General features: G+C 38.3%; 2 protein-coding genes and 1 long non-coding RNA gene across 3 annotated transcripts; 1 reads left to right on the top strand and 2 right to left on the bottom strand.

Annotated features, from left to right (window-relative positions):
• Positions 1-1,564: 1,564 nt before the first annotated feature.
• LOC116602303 (hydroxyacyl-thioester dehydratase type 2, mitochondrial) lies at positions 1,565-3,842 on the bottom strand. The gene is made up of 4 exons (XM_032363675.2): positions 3,506-3,842; positions 2,963-3,045; positions 2,338-2,438; positions 1,565-2,052 (listed from the first exon to the last, which is right to left on the bottom strand). The coding sequence occupies exons 1-4, from the start codon at positions 3,742-3,744 to the stop codon at positions 2,008-2,010; spliced, it is 468 nt and encodes a 155-aa protein (XP_032219566.1). The 5' UTR covers positions 3,745-3,842; the 3' UTR covers positions 1,565-2,007.
• Positions 3,843-3,904: 62 nt separating this feature from the next.
• Positions 3,905-16,478, top strand: LOC5518991 (tetratricopeptide repeat protein 27). Its single transcript, XM_001638812.3, has 30 exons — positions 3,905-4,165; positions 4,288-4,410; positions 4,537-4,606; positions 4,831-4,957; positions 5,272-5,319; positions 5,477-5,566; positions 5,984-6,086; positions 6,290-6,326; positions 6,442-6,514; positions 6,599-6,650; positions 6,732-6,812; positions 6,931-6,977; positions 7,760-7,875; positions 9,083-9,149; positions 9,614-9,727; positions 9,819-9,854; positions 9,941-10,000; positions 10,481-10,603; positions 11,361-11,438; positions 11,829-11,924; positions 12,113-12,166; positions 12,239-12,337; positions 12,461-12,513; positions 12,828-12,993; positions 13,861-13,921; positions 14,095-14,147; positions 14,212-14,289; positions 14,480-14,591; positions 15,006-15,103; positions 16,199-16,478. The coding sequence occupies exons 1-30, from the start codon at positions 4,036-4,038 to the stop codon at positions 16,313-16,315; spliced, it is 2,562 nt and encodes an 853-aa protein (XP_001638862.2). The 5' UTR covers positions 3,905-4,035; the 3' UTR covers positions 16,316-16,478.
• On the bottom strand, positions 8,999-9,700 carry LOC125568341. Its single transcript, XR_007312256.1, has 2 exons — positions 9,566-9,700; positions 8,999-9,301 (listed from the first exon to the last, which is right to left on the bottom strand). It is a non-coding gene; the product is annotated as an uncharacterized LOC125568341 (long non-coding RNA).
• Positions 16,479-19,887: the final 3,409 nt, after the last annotated feature.

Here is a 19,887-nt window from a genome sequence, read left to right as displayed (position 1 = left end):
GGCATTATCTGTGAGGAGAGCTTTCAATTGTTATTAGTCCCCCTGGCCCTCTTAATATGATCTGACTGTAGTAAACCAAGCACCATGCTAGCAGAGGCCCTTTTCTCTGTATTACGCTGGGCTGGCGTTTGCGGGGTATAAACCAATTAATATATTTATTCGGGCCGCCATTTTGTTTCCTTGCATTGAATTTCTCTCTAGTGCGCATGCGTGACATTTTTTGATCCTGTCGAATCCAGCTCGAACACAGGCTTACCAACCTCTCAGTCAGTCTCCAGTCAATCCCAATAACTAGCTCGAATATTTTCACGATTGATCACCTCCTGTAATTGTCCTATAATTGTCTTATATCCTAGAATAAAGGTCACAATAAACTCTCATTGCTTTGTGATGTGTATTTATTCAGAATAACCGGTATTTCTAACTTTTGAGCAGTTGAGGGTTCCGCGTTACTATATACCTATAAAAAGAAGTAAAGGCAGGCAGGCTTCGGAGACATGCGATCAGATCAAGCGGCCACAATTTGGAGTACGTGTAAAATCTCGAAAATCAACCATCACACGGTAGAATATAAATATCTCCATGTCCCCAGCAATTTTCGGCCTCCCAAACAAACTCTTTCTACCAGAAAAGGCTAAGTTTTTACACATTTCGGCAACTCAGAGACGATAGAGGAATCCGTGGATGCAACATTCGAATTGTACCAGATGCATGCTGTCGGTAAAGCGACGCGCTGATTGGTTATCCGTTTCGCTCATTTTCTATTTTTGTTTCGTTTTATTTATTTTTGATTTTATTTCTTATATTTATTTTTTTGTTGCATACACAGTTATTACAGTAAACACTACAAGTGGCTTCGTTGTTTTGGATAAACTCTTTAACTCAATTCGTGAAAATGGCTAAAATATTTCTCTTTAAAATATGTAATTTTCTTTAGATATTAATTAGGAATTAAGAATTGCTCGTTAGTGTGAATCAGTTTTTGTTAATTCGATGGAAGATTGTCCTTTTACGTTTGACCATATTATCTATATTATTTATCTAACTCATTTGTTATGTAGTTTTTTTCTTCATTCATTTTATTTGTTTTTATCAATGTTTTGTTTGTTTATTCTTTATAGTCGGCATTACAAATGGCTTCGTTGTTTTGGATAAGCTTCCAACTCCCGTCGCAATGACAACAGCAGGAGAAAGGACATAGAAACAAGAAAATTGGAACCGGACCAGTTTGTGAATTAGATGATAAAATGTTGAATATTAAAATAGCTCTTAATATGTCACAGTGTGAACTAAACACGTATTGAAGTTAACTCACGAGAGTAACAGTAGTTGTAATAGAGGAAGTTAAGAAAAAATAAATAAAACAATGCACATTTACCCTCTAACGTCATTCATATGAACTGGTCGAATAACCCACCTCTCCCATCCCTCCCCCCACGTCTCTCTACACTCTCCTTTGTCGCCCCTTGATGTGAGAAACAGCATTGGCTATGTAAAAATCACAGGGAGCCCAAGCTGGTTTTAAGGATTTGTAAGAAATTCACAATATAACACACGAGACTCATTGAATTGTTAGAAGGTGATCATTTTAATTACCCATGTGAAGCATAAAAAAAATCGGCTACCTTTGCCTCACTTCACATATGTAATATATTACAGTAAATGTTGGAAAATTCGCGACCGGAAAATTCATAAAAACTAAAAATTTTCTGTCAGGTCTTGGACCCAGAGGTTTTTTTGACCCCCCAAAATACTACCAATTTACAAATATAAATACAAAATAACTACAAAATACCCGCTGACGGTTCAAATTGCAGATTTAACCCATGGACCCCAAGGCCCGGGAATTTTCCAACATTTACTGTATGTGGATTTTTAATTATTAGGGTCTTGATTCCAACCAGGTCAATGTTTGTATCCTTCTAATAGATATTTTTTTAGGGGGGGGGGGCATTCTTTTCTTTGTGATAATTCCAGTCCATCACTGAGAGCAAAGTTTGTGGCACTTCACATCTTTGGTATGACAAGTCTTGTCTCCCCAACCAATATCACCTAGAAACAATGATAAATATAAACCAATAAATTATTTTATGGTCAACAAATATTTTTTCAGTAAAAGAGGCATGTGAAGTGTATCGAATCTAGGGAGAGTTGGCGGATGGTCCTTGAATCTTCCCTTTGTTTACAAGTAAAATTGATCGGGGCCAAAGGTGTGCCATCTGCAATTTGTTTCTATTTTTTCTCTTTTGATAGTTTGACGGAAACATTTGAAATCTTTTGAGTTGCATCAGATGTTTTCAGAAATCTGACAGATATCCTATTAGCATCATGTGGTACCTCATTCCTTTCTGTAGCAGTACACCGTGCACTGCACTTCATGATATGGTGCCTGTGACTCAGTATCTCCACCTCTGCTCTCACTTCCTCATCCACATATACTTGGAAAGAAAGGGGTATGATAAGTATCCAGCCACGGGGTTGCCACCAGGGAAGGTGCAAAGCCAGGGTTTGGGACAGGGGGGAAGGCTGTAGACATACATAGATCGGATTGTTCCAGAAAATCTGCATCACAGTAAGGGGTGGCAAAAAATTATCCAAGAAATTCCGAGATGGAAAGTAGGACATTAAAAAAAAAAAAAAGAGATCAAGGAGTCAAATTTCTAAAATTTGAGATAAAGAGAGAAACCCAATAATTATTTCTAGGGACCATTTGCCACTATATTACTTTAACACTCAGATGCAGGGGTACATGCTCCTCCCCCCCTTGACTGCCAGAAAAGAGGTAATCTCCTTAGTATACAATAGAACCTGAACCCAAACTATACTCCTTCCAAAGCTCAAGTAAGTGGGTAATTGTGTCACTAATGCCTGGCACTCTATCTGCAAATCCTGGCTATGTAATTGGTTTATCTCTGAATGACAAAACAAATTTGACATGATGACATGTTGCATTGCTTCTTACAAGGAGACATAAACTTGAGCTGCTGTGAGACCACAATGCATCCTGGTCCAGGTAAAATGGTGCCGTGCAGAGCAGAAATCAGCCTAAAACAAAACAAAAATGAGAGTAACAGGAAAAAGAGAGTTGCAGGAAAGAGAGAGTTGCAGGAAAGAGAGAGTTGCGGGAAAGAGAGAGTTGCAGGGAAGAGAGAGCAACGCAATTCGTGATTTTTTTCGCTACGCGATGAAAACATTCGACACGCAAAAAATATATAAATGCCAGAACCAATCTACAAATTAAGAAAAACTAAGAATAAGACGTGAAATAAGACTTTCGTTAAAGTGTGAGGCGGACTAGCTTTTCGATTTTTCGGTGGGACGGTTGTACGTTGGGGCGGTCATTGTGTGGGGCGGACATTAACCTGTATTCCAGGAAAGAGAGTTGCACGAAAGAGAGAGTTGCAGGAGGACAGGTCAGGAGCAAACAAGCATAGAGGTAAAACAACTACAATGGCAGTAAAAACTCTATAAACCAGCACTAATTTGTACTCAATCAGCAGCTCACCCATTCACCAAGGCCCCATGAACCACGCATCGACCAAACTGTGTTGATGTTCGAGCATATTTCTCATCCAAATGAAGTGGGTTTGTGTCGCCGGTCAAATCGGCAAACTGACAGACATCGCTCGCAGAAAACACCCGAAACAGCTCAGCCTTCCTGCCAACCTTTAAGCTAGTATTGCTGCAAAGATGCCTAGAAAATGTGTGTAGTAGAAATCTTGACTGAAGGAACGAGGTCGCCATTCGTACCTTCGTGAAATGGCAAAGTAGAAGCGGGTTTCCTGTGGTGGCCGTCGGAAATGTTTTATTAGTTTTCGCAGAATTCCGAAATCCTCACTAAAAACAAAATATCAATTATAGTTTTTGTTTTAATCAGAGCATGCTTTCTGTCTCTTGTCTCTTAGTGTATTTTTTAACGGTATGTGAGTTTGCGTGAAGTTTAGCTTTCGGAATCTTTCCGAGTTTTCGAGCAATTATCGACTGTTTAGCCAGGAACGCCTGACCAATACGAGTATTTCATGTGCAATTTTCCACATGGTGTCTGTATATGGCAGAATGGATGAAGAAAAATTATGTTTAAAACTAGAATATGCCATTTTGGGGCAGGATCACGATGGAGTTAAGCATTTAGTCGAATTACTAAAATCACATGACGAGGATTCCGGTAAGAAATTGTCAAATGTTGTCCAAACTAGAGTGCGATTTGAACGGGTTTGAACGAATTATGAAATTGTCGATCACTGTAGAAATATATATGTTATGAACTCTACTCTGTCATCTTTTTAGAGCTGACAGAAGCTGTCGGGTACTTTGCACAATGCTTGATTCTCGGAGATTATATACATGTCGTCCGTTCTTCTTTGGCTAGAAGATTACTAGGGAATGGAACAGAAGCACAATCACTAGCAGGTCAGAACTTTGCAACCATCTACCGTCAAGTGATCAAGTAGAAAAGGATTTAAAGTTATCCAATTTATTATATAATTCATTATCAGTGAATGAATCAAGCTAACCATGAATTTTACTTTTTTGCAGAATTTGACAATCATATGATGGATTGTGTTTTGCAATTTTTAAATGAGGATGGTGGGAGTTCTAGATTAAGGTAATTGTATAAATCAAATAAATCAAGTGATACAGCTATCAATTATTATTTGCATCTTCATTTTATTGTTGTTGTTCTCATCAATGTAATTTTGATAACAAACCTGTATTGTCGAGTCATTACCATAAGCGATCTACTAGATAAACTAACTTTTGTGTTTTTGAATCAATGCTCATTTTATCATATTAAATGCTGTTTTCCCTGATTAATTAATTTATTAACAGGCAGCTGGTTGCAATGTTTGTTGGAGTGTCTTACCTTCAACTGTTTGTTCAGCAAAATTGGTTGGGTCCACCTTTGATAGAAAACACAATGGAACTCCTTCCTTCCAGTCTTCGAGGTGATACAGAGGTACAGAACAATCTAATCTCACAGAACCAACAGAAAGTAACGCAGCTAAAATCTGCTAGATATATTGGCTGAACATGTGTCTGTTGTTCTCAATCTGATTTTTTTTAATCACTGGAAATTTGGCTCTAGTTGTTTCTCAATTTACACCATCCAAATTTCAGCAAAGTTTAGGGTTATTGTTTTAACTTTCATTTCAAATGAGATCTTAATCTGTACACTGTACTTTCTCAAGACAAACACGGAATAAGCATTTCTTTCTGTTTGTACTGTCAATAATCATTACATTTTTTCAATATTAAAAGTTTTTTTTGCAGAATTCTGTTCAAGAGATATCAATTGACAAATTGAATAAGGAAGGTCAGGTAGGTATTAAAATAAATATTGTCATTCCATTTGACATTCCTTTAGTATTGTGGTTTATTAATCATTAGATTAAAACAAAAGTCACTGTTAAGTTGTTTATAAGATTCATTAATGATTCAAATTCAGAGATATTAACTGTCTTGTTCTACCTTCTAGTGTATCTACAAGCTGGTATTGGACCCTGCCTTTCTAGTCATAGCTTCCACTCTGCTTGTTGATGCAATGGATAATTTAGGAGCACATAAGGTGAGAATTACTGATCGCCAAACCTATAAGGAATACAGTCCTAATCCCTTACCTGCTTCCTAGTTCCCTTCCTTCTTAGTTTCTTCAATTTTTAAGGGTTCCCATCACATCAAGACAAATTTAAGTGTTTCTATTAAAAACTCAAACAGGACTTCATGTTCACTCAGTGGGATGCTGTTTGATGGGATTTTCCAAAAACAAATACATGCAAATGCTCCAATTTTATTCTTCTGTTCATTTGCATTTGGAGTGTTACTGTACATGGACAGGCCTGACCATCTTTACTGTACCATTTGACACTCTTGAAGCTTTTAGCCATTGGCAAACCTTGTCAAGCTATACAGTACCCTTATGATCCCTTCAATTAAAAAAATTACAAAACAAAAGAAGTATGGGCTAAAGTGATATTTTTGTCAGACATGTAGCACATGGGCATTGCGTTGTATGTCTGTCAAGCAGCAATTAATGGAGGAGCTTTCAAATGATGTCATGGAGAAAACAATCAATCTTGTCACTAAAGGTATTTCTAAGTTCTAGTAAAGTTTGTTCAATTCCCTGAGTACTAGTAATCTTAGCGGGGAGATAATTGTTGGTTATGGTATACTGTAATAAAACAAGTCTATAAAAAGCTAAGCTTTAGATAAACCTGTTAAACATTGTTTTATTTTTCGTTTTTTATCTTTAAATTGAAAAAGCACCTTTACTAAAAAATTTTTTTTTCAGTTGAAAATGACATTTTATTGATTGAAGAAAGTTACAAGTAAGTATGTGTAACAGAAGCATAAACTTAGTTAGATCTATGAACTTATACTTGTTTTAATGAATATTATGGGTTTTGATAATTATGTCAATGTGTTTTTTGTGTGACTCTGTAGGAATTTATGGTGTGAAATCATGCTGGAATTAGGTCATCTGTCTCTTTATTACTGGAAAATTTCACAGGCAAAGGTACTCACGGATATACTGTATGCTGTGTACTTTCTACATTGAGAATTGTTTTGTTATGTATGTTATGTATTTTTATGATTCCAGGAATACTTTTCTAAAGTGCAAGAAAAAATAGGAATCACCTTCAATTTAACAGGTAGGAGAGAATCAATGGATGTTTGGTTTTGCAACGTTTTCCAAGTGTTTAGCTAATTTAATTATTGTCTTTGTATATAAGGTGCTCTTGGTAAAAGGACAAAATTTCAAGAAAATTTTATTGCACAGCTTAAGATCCAAGTTGACAGTAAAGCTTCAAAAGGTGTGTGAAACATGCATGTGGTTTATCTCTATACTCCACTCATATTTTAAACTGGTTAATAATTTTCCTGTATGCTATACATTCAAGTGTTTACTGTATTTGTGCTGTTTCCTTTCAGACAATGAGCCATCACTTGATCACCTGGTTGGCCATGGGTTACCAAAGGTTGGATTTTTTTTATTACCTGATTTTCTTTTTGAGTTGGTGTTGGCAGAGATGAATTGAAAGATGAATCGAAATCCCACCTAGGGCTGTCAATTACACCTGAAGTCCTTGTTAAATAATATAGTTTTCCTTTATCTGTGACACTTTTATAATTTAAGTAATGCTCTGTGTAAGAACTAGGCAACCTAACAGCAAATGCACGCTGCCATGTCAAAAATGCCTTTTTTTATTCTAGAAATTTGATTGGCCAAGACAAAACATTATAGCATAAGATACAGATAACACAACATGATTCATAATATATTTTTAATATTTTGGTTATAGGGTTAATTACTATGTCAGATCCAGCTTTTCAGGTAAATTTTATGTGGGGAACCTTGTAAATATAAGACATCTATTGTTCTGGCTTCTAATTGGTTCACCACATAAAATGTATATACAACGGTACAGTTGCAAAGGACATGTTTCACACAACTTCTTCAAAATCTTACTATCTTCTATATGTCCTGCTTTTGCATGTTTGGTATAAAAAAGATCCTATGTGGGAAAGCTAAAATAAAGGTTTTTTTCCGAAGGACAATGGGACTTTGCCTAGTTCTTACATGGGGCATTACTTAATGCCACAAGTTTATAAAATAAATAGAAATATTTTGTCAGCTCATCAGCTATCCACACTTAAAAAAGGTGGATTTAGGGGAGTAATAGCTCTCTTAACTTACTTTTTATCATAATTCCATGTAAATATTATATTGAGCTGTATTTTGTGTTGTGATTTTGAGCAGAATGTAGCCCTTGATGATGACACTGTTCTTGAGTCTGTAATGTTCAAGGAGCGAGACAAAGTTGTCAAAGATGTCCAGCTGTTACCTCTAGAGCAAGCCATGATGCTGTCACAATGGTATAATGTACTGTTCATTATTGACAGAAGTTTTAGAGCCATTGCAATGGTATACAGTAGTTTATATAGCAGGGCTTCTGGAATTACGCGGAAAAAACTCAAAATTACGCAGTATTCTTTGCAAAATTATGCTCTAAATTACGTGGAAAATCAAGCATTACGCTGGATTTTGCAATACATTTTTCTTTAAAAATCAAAATTTTGTTGGATTCTTTACTGAATTACGCGCTAAATTACACGGAATATCAACTGTTACGCCCAAACTGCATTTTGTACTGAAGGAAAGCACGAAATAACTTGAAAAGGTTTATTTTTTGCCCGAAAATATGTTAGGCGAGTTTTCATTAGCTCCTAGCCACCAGCCAATTAAAAAAGGTATTTTATTATTAGTCCTAGGTTTAGCGCGGTTTAGCGGAGAACGCCTTGTCATTTTATTTGTTTTCGAAATTCAGTTAGAAATATCGCACTCTTACGAAGAATATCTTTTTTTACGAGAAATAGAGGTAAGAACCCTAAAAGAACACATCAGCTGTGCACTTAAATGTTTTGTCTTTCAAAATTTAGCAAAATTACGTGGGATTACGCAGAAATTTGTAGATTACGCGGAGAGAGCCAAATTACGCGCTTCCACACAAGCGCGTAATTCCAGAAGCCCTGATATAGCAACTGTAGAACAAGCCATAGTGATGTCACAATGGTATTGTGTATATAATACCTCTAAAGCAAGTCATAGTGATGTCACAATGGTATAGTGTATACAATACCTCTAAAGCAAGCCATAGTGATGTCACAATGGTATAGTGTATATAATACCTCTAAAGCAAGCCATGATGCTGTCACAATGGTAAAGTGTACTGTACATTATTGACAGAAGTTTTTGTGCCATTGCAATGGTATATGGAATTGTCTATAGCAACTGTATAGCCTGCCATATTGCTGTCACAATGTTATAGTGTACTGTATTATTGACATAGGTTTTAGTGCTATCACAGTAGTATAGTGTAAAGAACTGTAGCACAAGCAATAGCATAGTGTATATAGCATATAGAAGTATACAGTACAGTGTATCACCCTTGTTTTGTATTATGTTATGTGTTTATTATCTTTATTTTATTTTATTTTATTAGCTTCGCCACAATAGGTGGGGTAGCCGCAACAGCATGGTCATTTACTGCGGATTATTTTCATTTTCATTGCTTTGTTGTAGTGTTTTCTGGAACAAGTCTAAAGCACATGACAATCTTTCCTCACAGGAGCTTGTTACCTATATAGAGGTGGGTTGTACAGTATCATGGCTTTATAAAAAAAACTGTATATTAGACATAACTTATTAGATTTATATTACTGTATCCTTTCTTTCAACCTAAACGTGAACCAGTAGATTTGTACTTTTCAGAGAGTTTTCTTTGTCAATCAACACAGAAACCTATGGGAAAACAGCAGTAGATTAGAAGATTTATAGTAAAACCTCTGGCTAAACCACGGGTAATAGGTGTTGGTAATAATGTGGCGAATTGTTGTGGAGTTATTAATGCCTACTTCTTGCTCACAATAGCTACAAAGTATTTGTTGTCCTTTTTGGCAGATCAGTAATCACTGTTTTCTACGGCAATGTTGCTGTTATGCTTTCATTACTAGTTTCTCCCAGCAATATGGATCGTGTCAATTGCGTCTTTCTATGCTGTCATACCTGTTGTGGTTCTTGAGTTGTTATACCAAATATATATATTTTTTATAGAGTGTCACCAGATACCCCACCACGTGGTGTGTCCACTTCCTGGCCTTGTTCATGCGTAGTAAGCTTGAGGAAGATAAGACCAGGAAGAAACAACGCTCAATGATGCAACTCGAGGTAAGCAGGCAAAAGGCCAACAAATACAGTAGATGGAAAAATCAGTTGAAGGTAGTTGAAGAAGGAAAATATTTTACATGATTGTTTTCAGACTCTAGTCAACGCTACAAGAGAAGCCACACCCAAGGTAGCGCCATTATGAATTAGTAATGTTTACTTTTGTATCAAATGTGACATGTTTATTGTTGTGTCATATTTTCCATGTATTTTCAGGCTTCAAGTAGACACTACTTGTTCTACTGTACCCCACTACCGCCAAAATGGAAAGTCGAGGTATGGTTCTTATCTATCACTGATGAATACTGATTGGGGTGTTCAGAAGCGCCTGCCCACTCTTCTGGAAGGTCTGCTGAAATGAAAGAAAATGTAGCACTCTTGAAAATGCTTTACTGAAGGAAAGAACGACCCCCTCCACAGGTCTTGGCTACGTAGATAGATGTAGAAAGCTGAATAATATTTGGATAGCACATCACTTTTCAGCTATCATACTGAATAGCCCTAAATGGAAAATTGGACTTGGCTACAATGCAGCACAGACATTGAATTGTGTCTTTGTTCATGTACGGCTGTTTCTCTCCATTAAATGCTTTAGCTATCGCACGCTTCTGGTATCCCCGCACTTCTTCAAGAGTGTTGATGTGAATAATTACCTTTTTGATATACGCCTGTTTTCCCCTTTGACGGCTTCACACAGTGCGCTCTCAATGTGAAATATAATGTTGTTGATATACGCCTATTTTCCTCTGTTAAAAGCGTGAATTAGCGCAGGTGCTGGTATCATTGCACGCCTTCAAGAGCGCTCTTGACGTGTTCTTGCGCCTGGAGTTGTGGGAAGATGTCATTTCTTGTTACCAAATTCTCGGCAAGCACGAAAAGGTATACCAATTCTAAAACACCGCTCTCTCAACAAGCTGGTTTTTATGTCTTGGAAAAAAATACAATCCATTTCAATATGTACGGAAGCACGGGTGGCCTAGTGTGTTAGCGCGTCGGCCTCTCACCGCTGTGGCCCAGGTTCGAATCCTGGCTCAAACTGGGGATTTTTCCGGGTTCCTGCCTTGAAACGAATTTGTCACAAGTGAGTTGAAGTTATTCTCCCGTGTTTCCAGTCTTCTCGGATAAGGACACTAAACCGGAGGTCCCGTCTCTTCAAGCTGTACTACACTAAACCTGAACCGAAGGGACGTAAAAGAACCACTGGGGACGCAATAAACCCTCTGGCAGTGACCACCCCCAGTGACAGTGCTTACTAACCGAGGTTACACTTGAGTTGGAGCCGTGCTCTGTTGTGTCAACCTTACCGCTATTTCATATGTGTAATAGTGGTAGAAGCCTCATAAATCATATGTTTTTGTGTTTATTCATCGTTGTCTGGTGCTGTGACTATTATATATCCTTGTTTGTAAATCTTGATATCTCATGTGTTTGAACTTCGAAAGGTTAAGTGGACTATGTCATCAGTTACGAAGTTCGTTCCAGCAGAAGTTTTAACGATATAGGTCCAAGATATACGCTCATATTGCGATAAACAATTTTGTCATCTTCATCAAAACTGTCATCTTCCTATGTGCATGGAGTTAGATTTCATTTAGTTAACTACATTGCACGTTGTTGAAGGAGAATTTGCTTTCAGGCCGAGAAACTCGTGCGTCAGCAGCTTGCAGTTAATGAGACTGTCACCCTGTGGTGCCTTTTGGGAGACATCACCAAGGTAACATCAATTTACATAAAGAGTATATATTGATTGATTATTTGACTGACGCCAGATCTCCAAATAAGGAAAATCAGTCTTGCCAACTACCAACCCTTTATTCCTGGCAATTAACTTTATGCTTTCCACATGTATGTTATCTGTTAGCCTCCTCCGCAGGCGTCTTGAGTGATTTGAGAAAAAGGCTTTTTTTCTATTTCGGGCTTCCTGTGGCGTATTCAAGAAAGAGTAGGGGCCTGGGTTAGTGAAAAAAGCGATTTCCTTTCTCCCTCTTGCCTCTTTCGGTTCCGGTTCAACTCGCCACAGGAATCCCAATTCATAAAAATACTGTACTTAGAGTAAAAAGCACTCGAGATTTCTGCGGAGGAGGCTAGTTATCTGTATGTTCAGGAAGCTGAGCATTACGAAAAGGCATGGGAACTGTCCAATCATCGGAGCTCACGTGCCCAAAGGTCCCTGGGACTTCTCCACCTACGAGCTGTTAGGGTAAGGGTGCCGATATATCCCATGATAAACAAGGCTGTGTTAAACAAGTTGGATTGTTGGGTTAGGTGTACTATGGGGGTCTTCCCTTGGACCACCATTATTGCTTTGCAATACGTACACCATGTAGTTTTTGTATTACAGTATTCAATGTCAATATTTTCATGTTATTAAATATACTACTTTTTTAGTTTGCAGAATGCATCCCTTGTTTCAAGAAGTCCTTAAAGATAAATGCGATTCAGGTAACTTTTGTGGCCCATAGCTTATTAATCGGTAGCCCAATACTTCCACTTACAGAATTTTTTTTTCTTTAGGATGGCGTGTGGTTTTCCCTCGGGTGTGCTGCCATGGCAACAAATGACCTTGAACTTGCCAATAAAGCTTTCCATCGCTGCGTCAACTTGGATTTTTCTGTAAGTAGCGGAGTCTGTCATACAGTATGTTATATGTATTTTTTTTATGTATGTATGTATATATGTATGTATACTATGTATGTAGATTGTTGACTGTGATCTCAAGCAATATTTTTATTATAGAATGGCGAGGCATGGAATAACTTGGCCAATGTCTGTATAAAGCTCAATAATAAGTAAGTGAATTCATTTTATAGGGGCACATTCCAACAAAGCATGCTGTTAATCTGATGTTACTCAGTGTCAACATCAATCTGCATTTTTTAGTGTATCATACTGCTTTCACTTGAACTACCAGCATTATTCCTCATTCGAATTTATACTACTCTGGTACGAAATGCTTACACCAATTCGCATTTGAACTTTTGTTCGGGCTATTAACATCAATCCCTAAGTGTTTTAGTTTTACTGTAACTGCTCTGTCTTGAAATGCCAACATCAATGCACTATTATATTGCTCTAACATGAGTATTTTTTGGGCTACTTGCAGACCAAAGGCTCACTCGGCACTGCAGGAAGCACTCAGGTGTAAATACGACAGCTGGCACATGTGGGAGAACTTCCTCCTAATTAGTATGGACATAGGGGCATTCCGGGACGCCATGAGAGCGTACCACCGGTTAATGGACCTTAAGGACAAGTACAAGGACGTCGAGGTAGCTCAAATAACTAAGTATCAGTATTTTAAAAAACTCAGTGTCAGTATTTAAAAAAAACTCAGTATCAGTATCAGTATTTGAGTCGTAGCAGGCCACGTAAGATTGGGGGGGGGGGCACAGTCAGAAACATTGAACGCGAGGTTCCGCTATAAAAGGGAAAGCTCCTCCCACCCCCGGGCTCGAATTTGCAATTATAATCAGAACACTGCCACGCTATCAGTCACAAATTATAAGTCTCCATGAAATTGCTTATCTCTTAGTCTATATCGGTTGGTATAAAGCTATATTAACGCATCTGCATAAATTATTCTCGCGTTGTGATGGAAATGCTCGTATTAAGAGCGCACACAGCTTGGTATAGCATTATTTTACTATAAATAGAAACATTTTGGGTGGGCAATTTTAGGAACGATATTTAATTTGGTTTAGAATATGAAATTTGAATTTAGCGCTCAGAGCAATTGTCCTGACATTTTGACTAATTTACGGCTGAATGATGACTGATTGTTCTTAAGCCCGGGGATGGGAGGAGCTTATCCCTTTTATACCGGAAGCCTCGTGTTTAAGAAAATATTGGAGGGGCAAAGCCACGCCCCAATTGGTCATTTCCATTTCCCCCAGTGCTCCACCCCTGCTACGACTCTGTTTGTGCAGAATGCGTTCTGCACTCCGTAGCATCGTTAAATCTTCAATGTCGCAAGATTATATTGTCCAAAGGTTTTGAGATATTTGTACCTTCATCAGTGGAAAACCTTTTGTCTTCCATCGCCTATAAGCATTTATATTAGATATATGGAGCTAGGGTTACATGATCTAAGATTTGCCGTAGTTGTTCCAAATGATATTGGGCGTATTTCATTTTAGGTGCTGGGTTATCTGGTTAAAGTAGTGACGGATGAAGCTCCTGATGTTAATGGCGTATCTGGTAAGAGATGAACTGCTTCTACACCCATTTTCGATGACAGCGAGAGATCAAGGCAATTTCATTCTGATTAGCTGGTTAAACTGATTTAACTGGTATTATCACCAATTATTATTATATTTTCATATTTACTATTGCTTATCCTTTCATTAAAACCTGTTTTGTTTTGTATTTAGCGTCAAAACTGAGACCAGAACTTCTTCAGCTCATGGGTCGAGTTACCAGCCAGGTAGATTTTGGTATCTTTTAGTTAAAAGTAATTTTTCGCGGTATAAATCTTCTTTTTGTTTCAGATCACCACCAATGCTGCAATCTGGAAAATGTACGCCGACCTGTACATGAACAAAGACTCTGCTGAGGATACGGAAAAGGTAACTTCCAAGAACTCTTTCCTCCTTTATTCAACCCTAGGCGAGGACTTAATTTTTTTATTTATTTCTCTACTTTGGTCTCTCCACATGCCTGGTTCATTTTAATGCTTCACGTTCTTTAAATCTATTCCTATTCCCTTCTCCTATAATGAACCTAAGCATTTATTCATTTAAATGCTTATTTTTCTAGGCCTTGGGGTTTCTCGTGAAAGGTCACCGTTGTAGAAGCCAGGACCCGTCTGTCGCTAATAACGTTTCAGCGCTCAAAGAATTTGTGAAGGAGACAATAGATCTCTCAGACGGTAAGGGGTTTTCCTGTTAAGAGGATGTCGATCAACCACTCCTTTGTTATTATTTAAATTTGACAGCGGTCTACACTGTTCTTTTTTGGAGAAAGTTAAATTTTTCATTAGAGGGCAAGCCGTTTTAAGCATTTTAAGGGTGACAACGTTCTTACGGAAGTTCTTTAAGATTCCAGTAACATCGCAACCTATACACTTGCTATTGTATATAAGATTGATACAGATAAAGTATGAGAAAGAAAATCACACAAATGATAAATAGTATTAATCTATTGATTAATGTTCGGCATATAATAACGAAGGGACGACAGTTACAGTGGCTGCCTGTGGGTTATTGTCAGTTTGCTTCTTAATATAGACGTTTTACTGCAGTTTGAATTGTCAATTATTTATATGCTGGATTTGCTTCTCTAGTCTACGAGAAAGTGGCCATAGCCAAGGACAGTGCACAAGCCATTCAGCTACTATCGTCCGCAAAGATGTCCATCAAACAGCTCGTGGCAAAAATCAAGGTATGCTTGGCTAATGTCATCAAGGTATGCTTGGCTATTGTAATCAAAGTATGCTCGGCTAATAACATAAAGGTATGCTTGGCTATTGTCATCAAGGTATGCTTGGCTAATGTCATCAAGGTATGCTTGGCTAATGTCATCAAGGTATGCTTGACTATTGTAATCAAAGTATGCTCGGCTAATAACATAAAGGTATGCTTGGCTATTGTCATCAAGGTATGCTTGGCAAATGTCATCAAGGTATGCTTGGCTATTTTCATCAAGGTATGCTTGGCTATTGTCATCAAGGTATGCTTGGCTAATGTCATCAAGGTATGCTTGGCTATTGTCATCAAGGTATGCTTGGCAAATGTCATCAAGGTATGCTTGGCTAATGACATTAAGGTATGCTTGGCTAATGTCATCAAGGTATGCTTGGCTAATGTCATCAAGTTATGCTTGACTATTGTAATCAAAGTATGCTTGGCTAATGACATTTAGGTATGCTTGGGTATTGTCATCAAGGTATGCTTGGCTAATGTCATCATGGTATGCTTGGCTAATGACATTAAGGTATGCTTGGCTAATGTCATCAAGGTATGCTTGGCTAATGTCATCATGGTATGCTTGGCTAATGTCATCAAGGTATGCTTGGCTAATGTCATCATGGTATGCTTGGCTAATGTCATCATGGTATGCTTGGCTATTGTCATCATGGTATGCTTGGCTATTGTCATCAAGGTATGCTTGGCTATTGTCATCAAGGTATGCTTGGCTAAGGACATCAAGGTATTCTTGGCTAATGTCATCAAGGTTTGCTTGGCTAATGACATTAAGGTATACTTGGCTATTGTCATCAAGGTATACTTAGCATATGTCACCAACGTATGCTTAGCATATATTATCGAGGTATGCTTCGCTTTTGAATAGACTTATGAAAACTACATCTGGTGTTCAGGGTACTACAGCCTTTGTTGCTAGCATTTAATGTTTAAGCAGTATGGGAGATTATATCATTAAAGGTATTTTGCGAAAGGTGCATTCTAAATGCAACCACGAAATCACATTGCATATAGACCAGGATCAAATTGGAAAGCTTTCATCGTTATCTTCTAGAAACACCACACTGACGCAGTGACTGGAGGTGTCATCGACGAGCTAGCAGGCGCAGTCAACGACTTGGAAACTAGGCTGCAACAAGTAACAGATAGGGTTACGTCATTAAAAGGCTGAACAGTAGCTGTCAATCAAAAACCTGACTATAGTGGTTATTACATTTTATTTTGTAAAATGGAAACATCAAACAGGGGTCAGCAGTAATCAAATGGCTTGCGGTTTGATTTACGTTTATTTACGAAATATGATCGTTTTCAAAAATAAGCATAATACTACTCTAGATGTGTAGATAGTTTTTAAAAACACGGCGCCGCTTTTCGACAGGGTTTTAGTAGTCCGGTATATAACCTCAGTCGAGAACAGTTCATACCTTCCAGACTATTGCATGTGATTGTTGGGTATGTCCCTGCGCATTTTGCTAGACATTACAAAGGGCCCTCCTCAGTCATAAGCCACAAACTAACTACTGCATAGTACAAAAGCTACAAAAGCTTACCACCCCAGCCATTAATCTCAACTAAGAAAAGTGAACTTAGGGATCGCTGTCCCAAAGCCATGTACTGTGCGATCGGTACAAATCAGGGAAAGCTTGGCGCCGTTCGTAAAGACAACTTTACAACCAGTGGTACCGACCGTAGCAGTCAGACTCAATCGTACTGCAGGGCTGTGGCAGGCCTAGAAATATTGGAGGAGGGATTGGGGCACGATACAGAAATATTAGGGGCGCAGACACGACCCTACTGGTCATTTCCTTGTAATTTTTGAAAATATTGGAGAGACACGTGTCTCCAGTGACCCATCCCCTGCTACGGGCCTGTACTGATACCTCTACACGCAATTCTACCGATCAGACAGACCCGTAACTTCCAGGCCCGTACCCAGGGGGGTGCAGTGGGTGCGATCGCACCCCCCCCCCCCTCCCCACAAGGGCCAAAAGTCCACTTTTGGTTCTCAATAGACGTGCTATTTGTAGACAAAACTAAGAATCATAAGCTAGATCCCTCTGGTATGTAGCCAAATCCAAAAATAAACGTAAATAAAAATAATACTGCAAAGGCATGCTTCAAAGAAAGCCTTGGTGGTTAGATTTTTATCAGAGAACTCCCTCCCTCCCCCCCCCCCCCCCCCCCCCATCGGCAAATCGGGGATATGTGACTTGATTCAATTGTTCAATTAAAATGTTTGTTTCCAAAGTGTTTTGGTGGTGGACTGACGGCTGGTTGATTTTACGAGTTTTATCCCGCTTGCAGAGGCCTTTTGCATATCATTATTTACAAAAACGCGGGGAGTTTTTAGTGTCCGAGCAAGGAACTCTTACAGTATGTGTGAGTAGGGAACACTTTATAGTATGGGTGACTTTTTGGAGCCCCCTCCTGAATGAATGCTGTCTCTGTAATTTGTCTATTCTTATCTTATGCTTTAGTTACATTTTTGACAGGAAATCTTGGTTGGTTTAAAACTTTGTCTTTTTAAAGGTTAACATTTTCTGAAGAATAACTGTGCTGCAAGACTGAAGTAGGAAAAGGATATTGAATTAAAACATTTGTATTCACAAAAATATATAGTTGCATTTTCTATTGATTTAGTACTTGAACTTAGAAAAAGTGGTAAAAAAGGACTGGCAATTTTCATCATGGGTATTTTTGGGTATGAGATCTTGGGCTCTCTTGCAGCAAACATCTGCTGAATTTTCTTGATCTTCAAAGCTGTACTCAACAAAAGAACTGATTAAAATGCCTGCTGAAGTTTCTTGACTTTCAAAGCTGTACTTAACAAAATATCTGAGTAAAATGCGGGTTCGGTTTGTGAGGCTCGCTGCTGAGCATCTAGCTCCCCCTTCTATCATAAATAACTGTATAACCAATAAGTATTTCCCGCGCGCTTGAAAACTGGCACGGATCAGTCCTATCCCTAAAGTGGACTCGCCTACTACAGAAGATCAGTTGCGGCCGGTATCTATCCTTCCCGTACTCTCTAAGGTTTTCGAAAAGCTAATCGCCACACAGATAGCAGGGTACTGTGAAGAGAAAGCAGTTATTAGGGACACTATTTCAAGCTTTAGGAAAGGTCACTCGACTACCACTGTCCTTCTTGGCCTACGGGATGATTTAATTCGCGCAATGAGGAAGAGGGAAGTGACCCTTGTAGTCCTGGCGGACTTCTCGAAAGCGTTCGATACCGTTTGCTTTAAAACAACAATAAGCAAGTTACACCATTTCGGTTTTTTTAGGAATTTCCTGCAGTGGCTGGCCAGCTACCTCTGTGGGAGGCAGCAACACGTTCAAATAGATGATCGCAAATCTTCATCGGCCCGGGCCGAATTTGGAGTACCGCAAGGGTCCATTCTCAGTCCAATGCTTTTCAATCTTTATGTTGCGGATCTACAAGATGACCTCCCTAACACAGTTCGTAGTTTTCAATACGCAGACGATACAATCCTCTACAGCAGCTGTCCAGTTCCAGGCATACCATCAGAGGTTGAAATCATGAACTCAAGCCTAGCCAACCTCAGCAACTGGTCAGACGAATGCAACCTTGCACTGAATTCCAGTAAGAAGAAAACGATGCTGATAACAACTAAGCAGATGTCATAAAGGCACTCCCTGGACCTGCTCAACCTTGGCCTGTCGATATCCGGCGTCAACCTAGAACGTCAGTCAGTCACCATGCTCCTTGGTGTCCACCTAGACTCCCATCTTAAATGGGACTATCACATAAACTATATTTTGAAATCATGCTATAGAACACTCCGGACGATAAGGAAAATTGAACACTTCACTGACTTTAAATTACGTAAATATCTAGTCGAAATTCTTATTTTATCTAAATTAAGTTACTGTTACACTGTATTTTACCCTTTGCCTAAATATCTGTTTGTAAGGTTGCAACGACTACAATTTGCAATGGCTAGTTTTGTAACTGCTCACTATGTAAACAGTATCTCAACAATCCTGGACCTGAACTGGCTGACTATAATCGAACTGAGGGACTACACCTTGTTAAAATAAACTTTTAAAGCACTTTATAGTACTTTCTGGCCTTCTTATCTTAACTTAGATATTATAAAGCCGACAAGATGCCTTAGCTCTGGAACAAGACTAGTAGTTCCGTTCACAACAGATACTTTCCAGCATTCTGCAGTTACTCTCTATCTCTCCCCGCCAGCATAAGAAACTGTTCTGATTTTCGTCCATTTAGTACTTTAACTGGGAAATTTCTGAAAACACGCGCTGCGCAGCTATGAGCTATGTATATTTGCGCCACGCAGCTATAAGCTATGTATATATTTGTACATATTGTATGTTTTTGTATTATTATTATTATTATTATTATTATTATTATTATTATTATTATTATTATTATTATTATTATTATTATTGTTGTTGTTGTTGTTGTTGTTGTTGTTATTATTGTTATTAAATGCCAGGCACATTTTTGTTAGACTATTGTAGAAATGTAAAAGGAAAATATCTGTTCAATATCAGTTGTCTATCAAATGCAGCTACACACAGCAGCTCTCGCGCTATTGGTAAATGATACCCTTGTCATTATAAATAATACTAACATCAGCAATATTTTTGGGGTATGCTGCAAAAGAAGTGGATTGGGCGAAGGTCAATCATATCATTACGATGTGGGAAATAGTTAATAAAATAAAGCCTGGACCATGCATTTAAAACAGGTTGTAT

This window comes from Nematostella vectensis, chromosome 7, assembly GCF_932526225.1.
Source record: "Nematostella vectensis chromosome 7, jaNemVect1.1, whole genome shotgun sequence".
NCBI lineage: Eukaryota > Metazoa > Cnidaria > Anthozoa > Actiniaria > Edwardsiidae > Nematostella > Nematostella vectensis.
The sequence above is the reverse complement of the archived record's forward strand: the minus strand, read 5'-3'. Positions and strand labels throughout refer to the sequence as shown.

What these genes read in the sequence shown, in the direction of transcription:
- LOC116602303 (XM_032363675.2), bottom strand. Translation starts at nt 3,744, where the DNA reads ATGGCGACCTCGTTCCTTCAGTCAAGATTTCTACTACACACATTTTCT. An exon ending in CATGGGGCCTTGGTGAATGG is followed by an intron (nt 3,046 to 3,505) that starts GTGAGCTGCTGA and finishes GTTTTGTTTTAG; the next exon opens with GCTGATTTCTGCTCTGCACG. An exon ending in CTGCTACAGAAAGGAATGAG is followed by an intron (nt 2,053 to 2,337) that starts GTACCACATGAT and finishes CATTGTTTCTAG; the next exon opens with GTGATATTGGTTGGGGAGAC.
- LOC5518991 (XM_001638812.3), top strand. Translation starts at nt 4,036, where the DNA reads ATGGTGTCTGTATATGGCAGAATGGATGAAGAAAAATTATGTTTAAAA. An exon ending in GTCTTCGAGGTGATACAGAG is followed by an intron (nt 4,958 to 5,271) that starts GTACAGAACAAT and finishes TTTTTTTTGCAG; the next exon opens with AATTCTGTTCAAGAGATATC. An exon ending in AATTGAATAAGGAAGGTCAG is followed by an intron (nt 5,320 to 5,476) that starts GTAGGTATTAAA and finishes TCTACCTTCTAG; the next exon opens with TGTATCTACAAGCTGGTATT.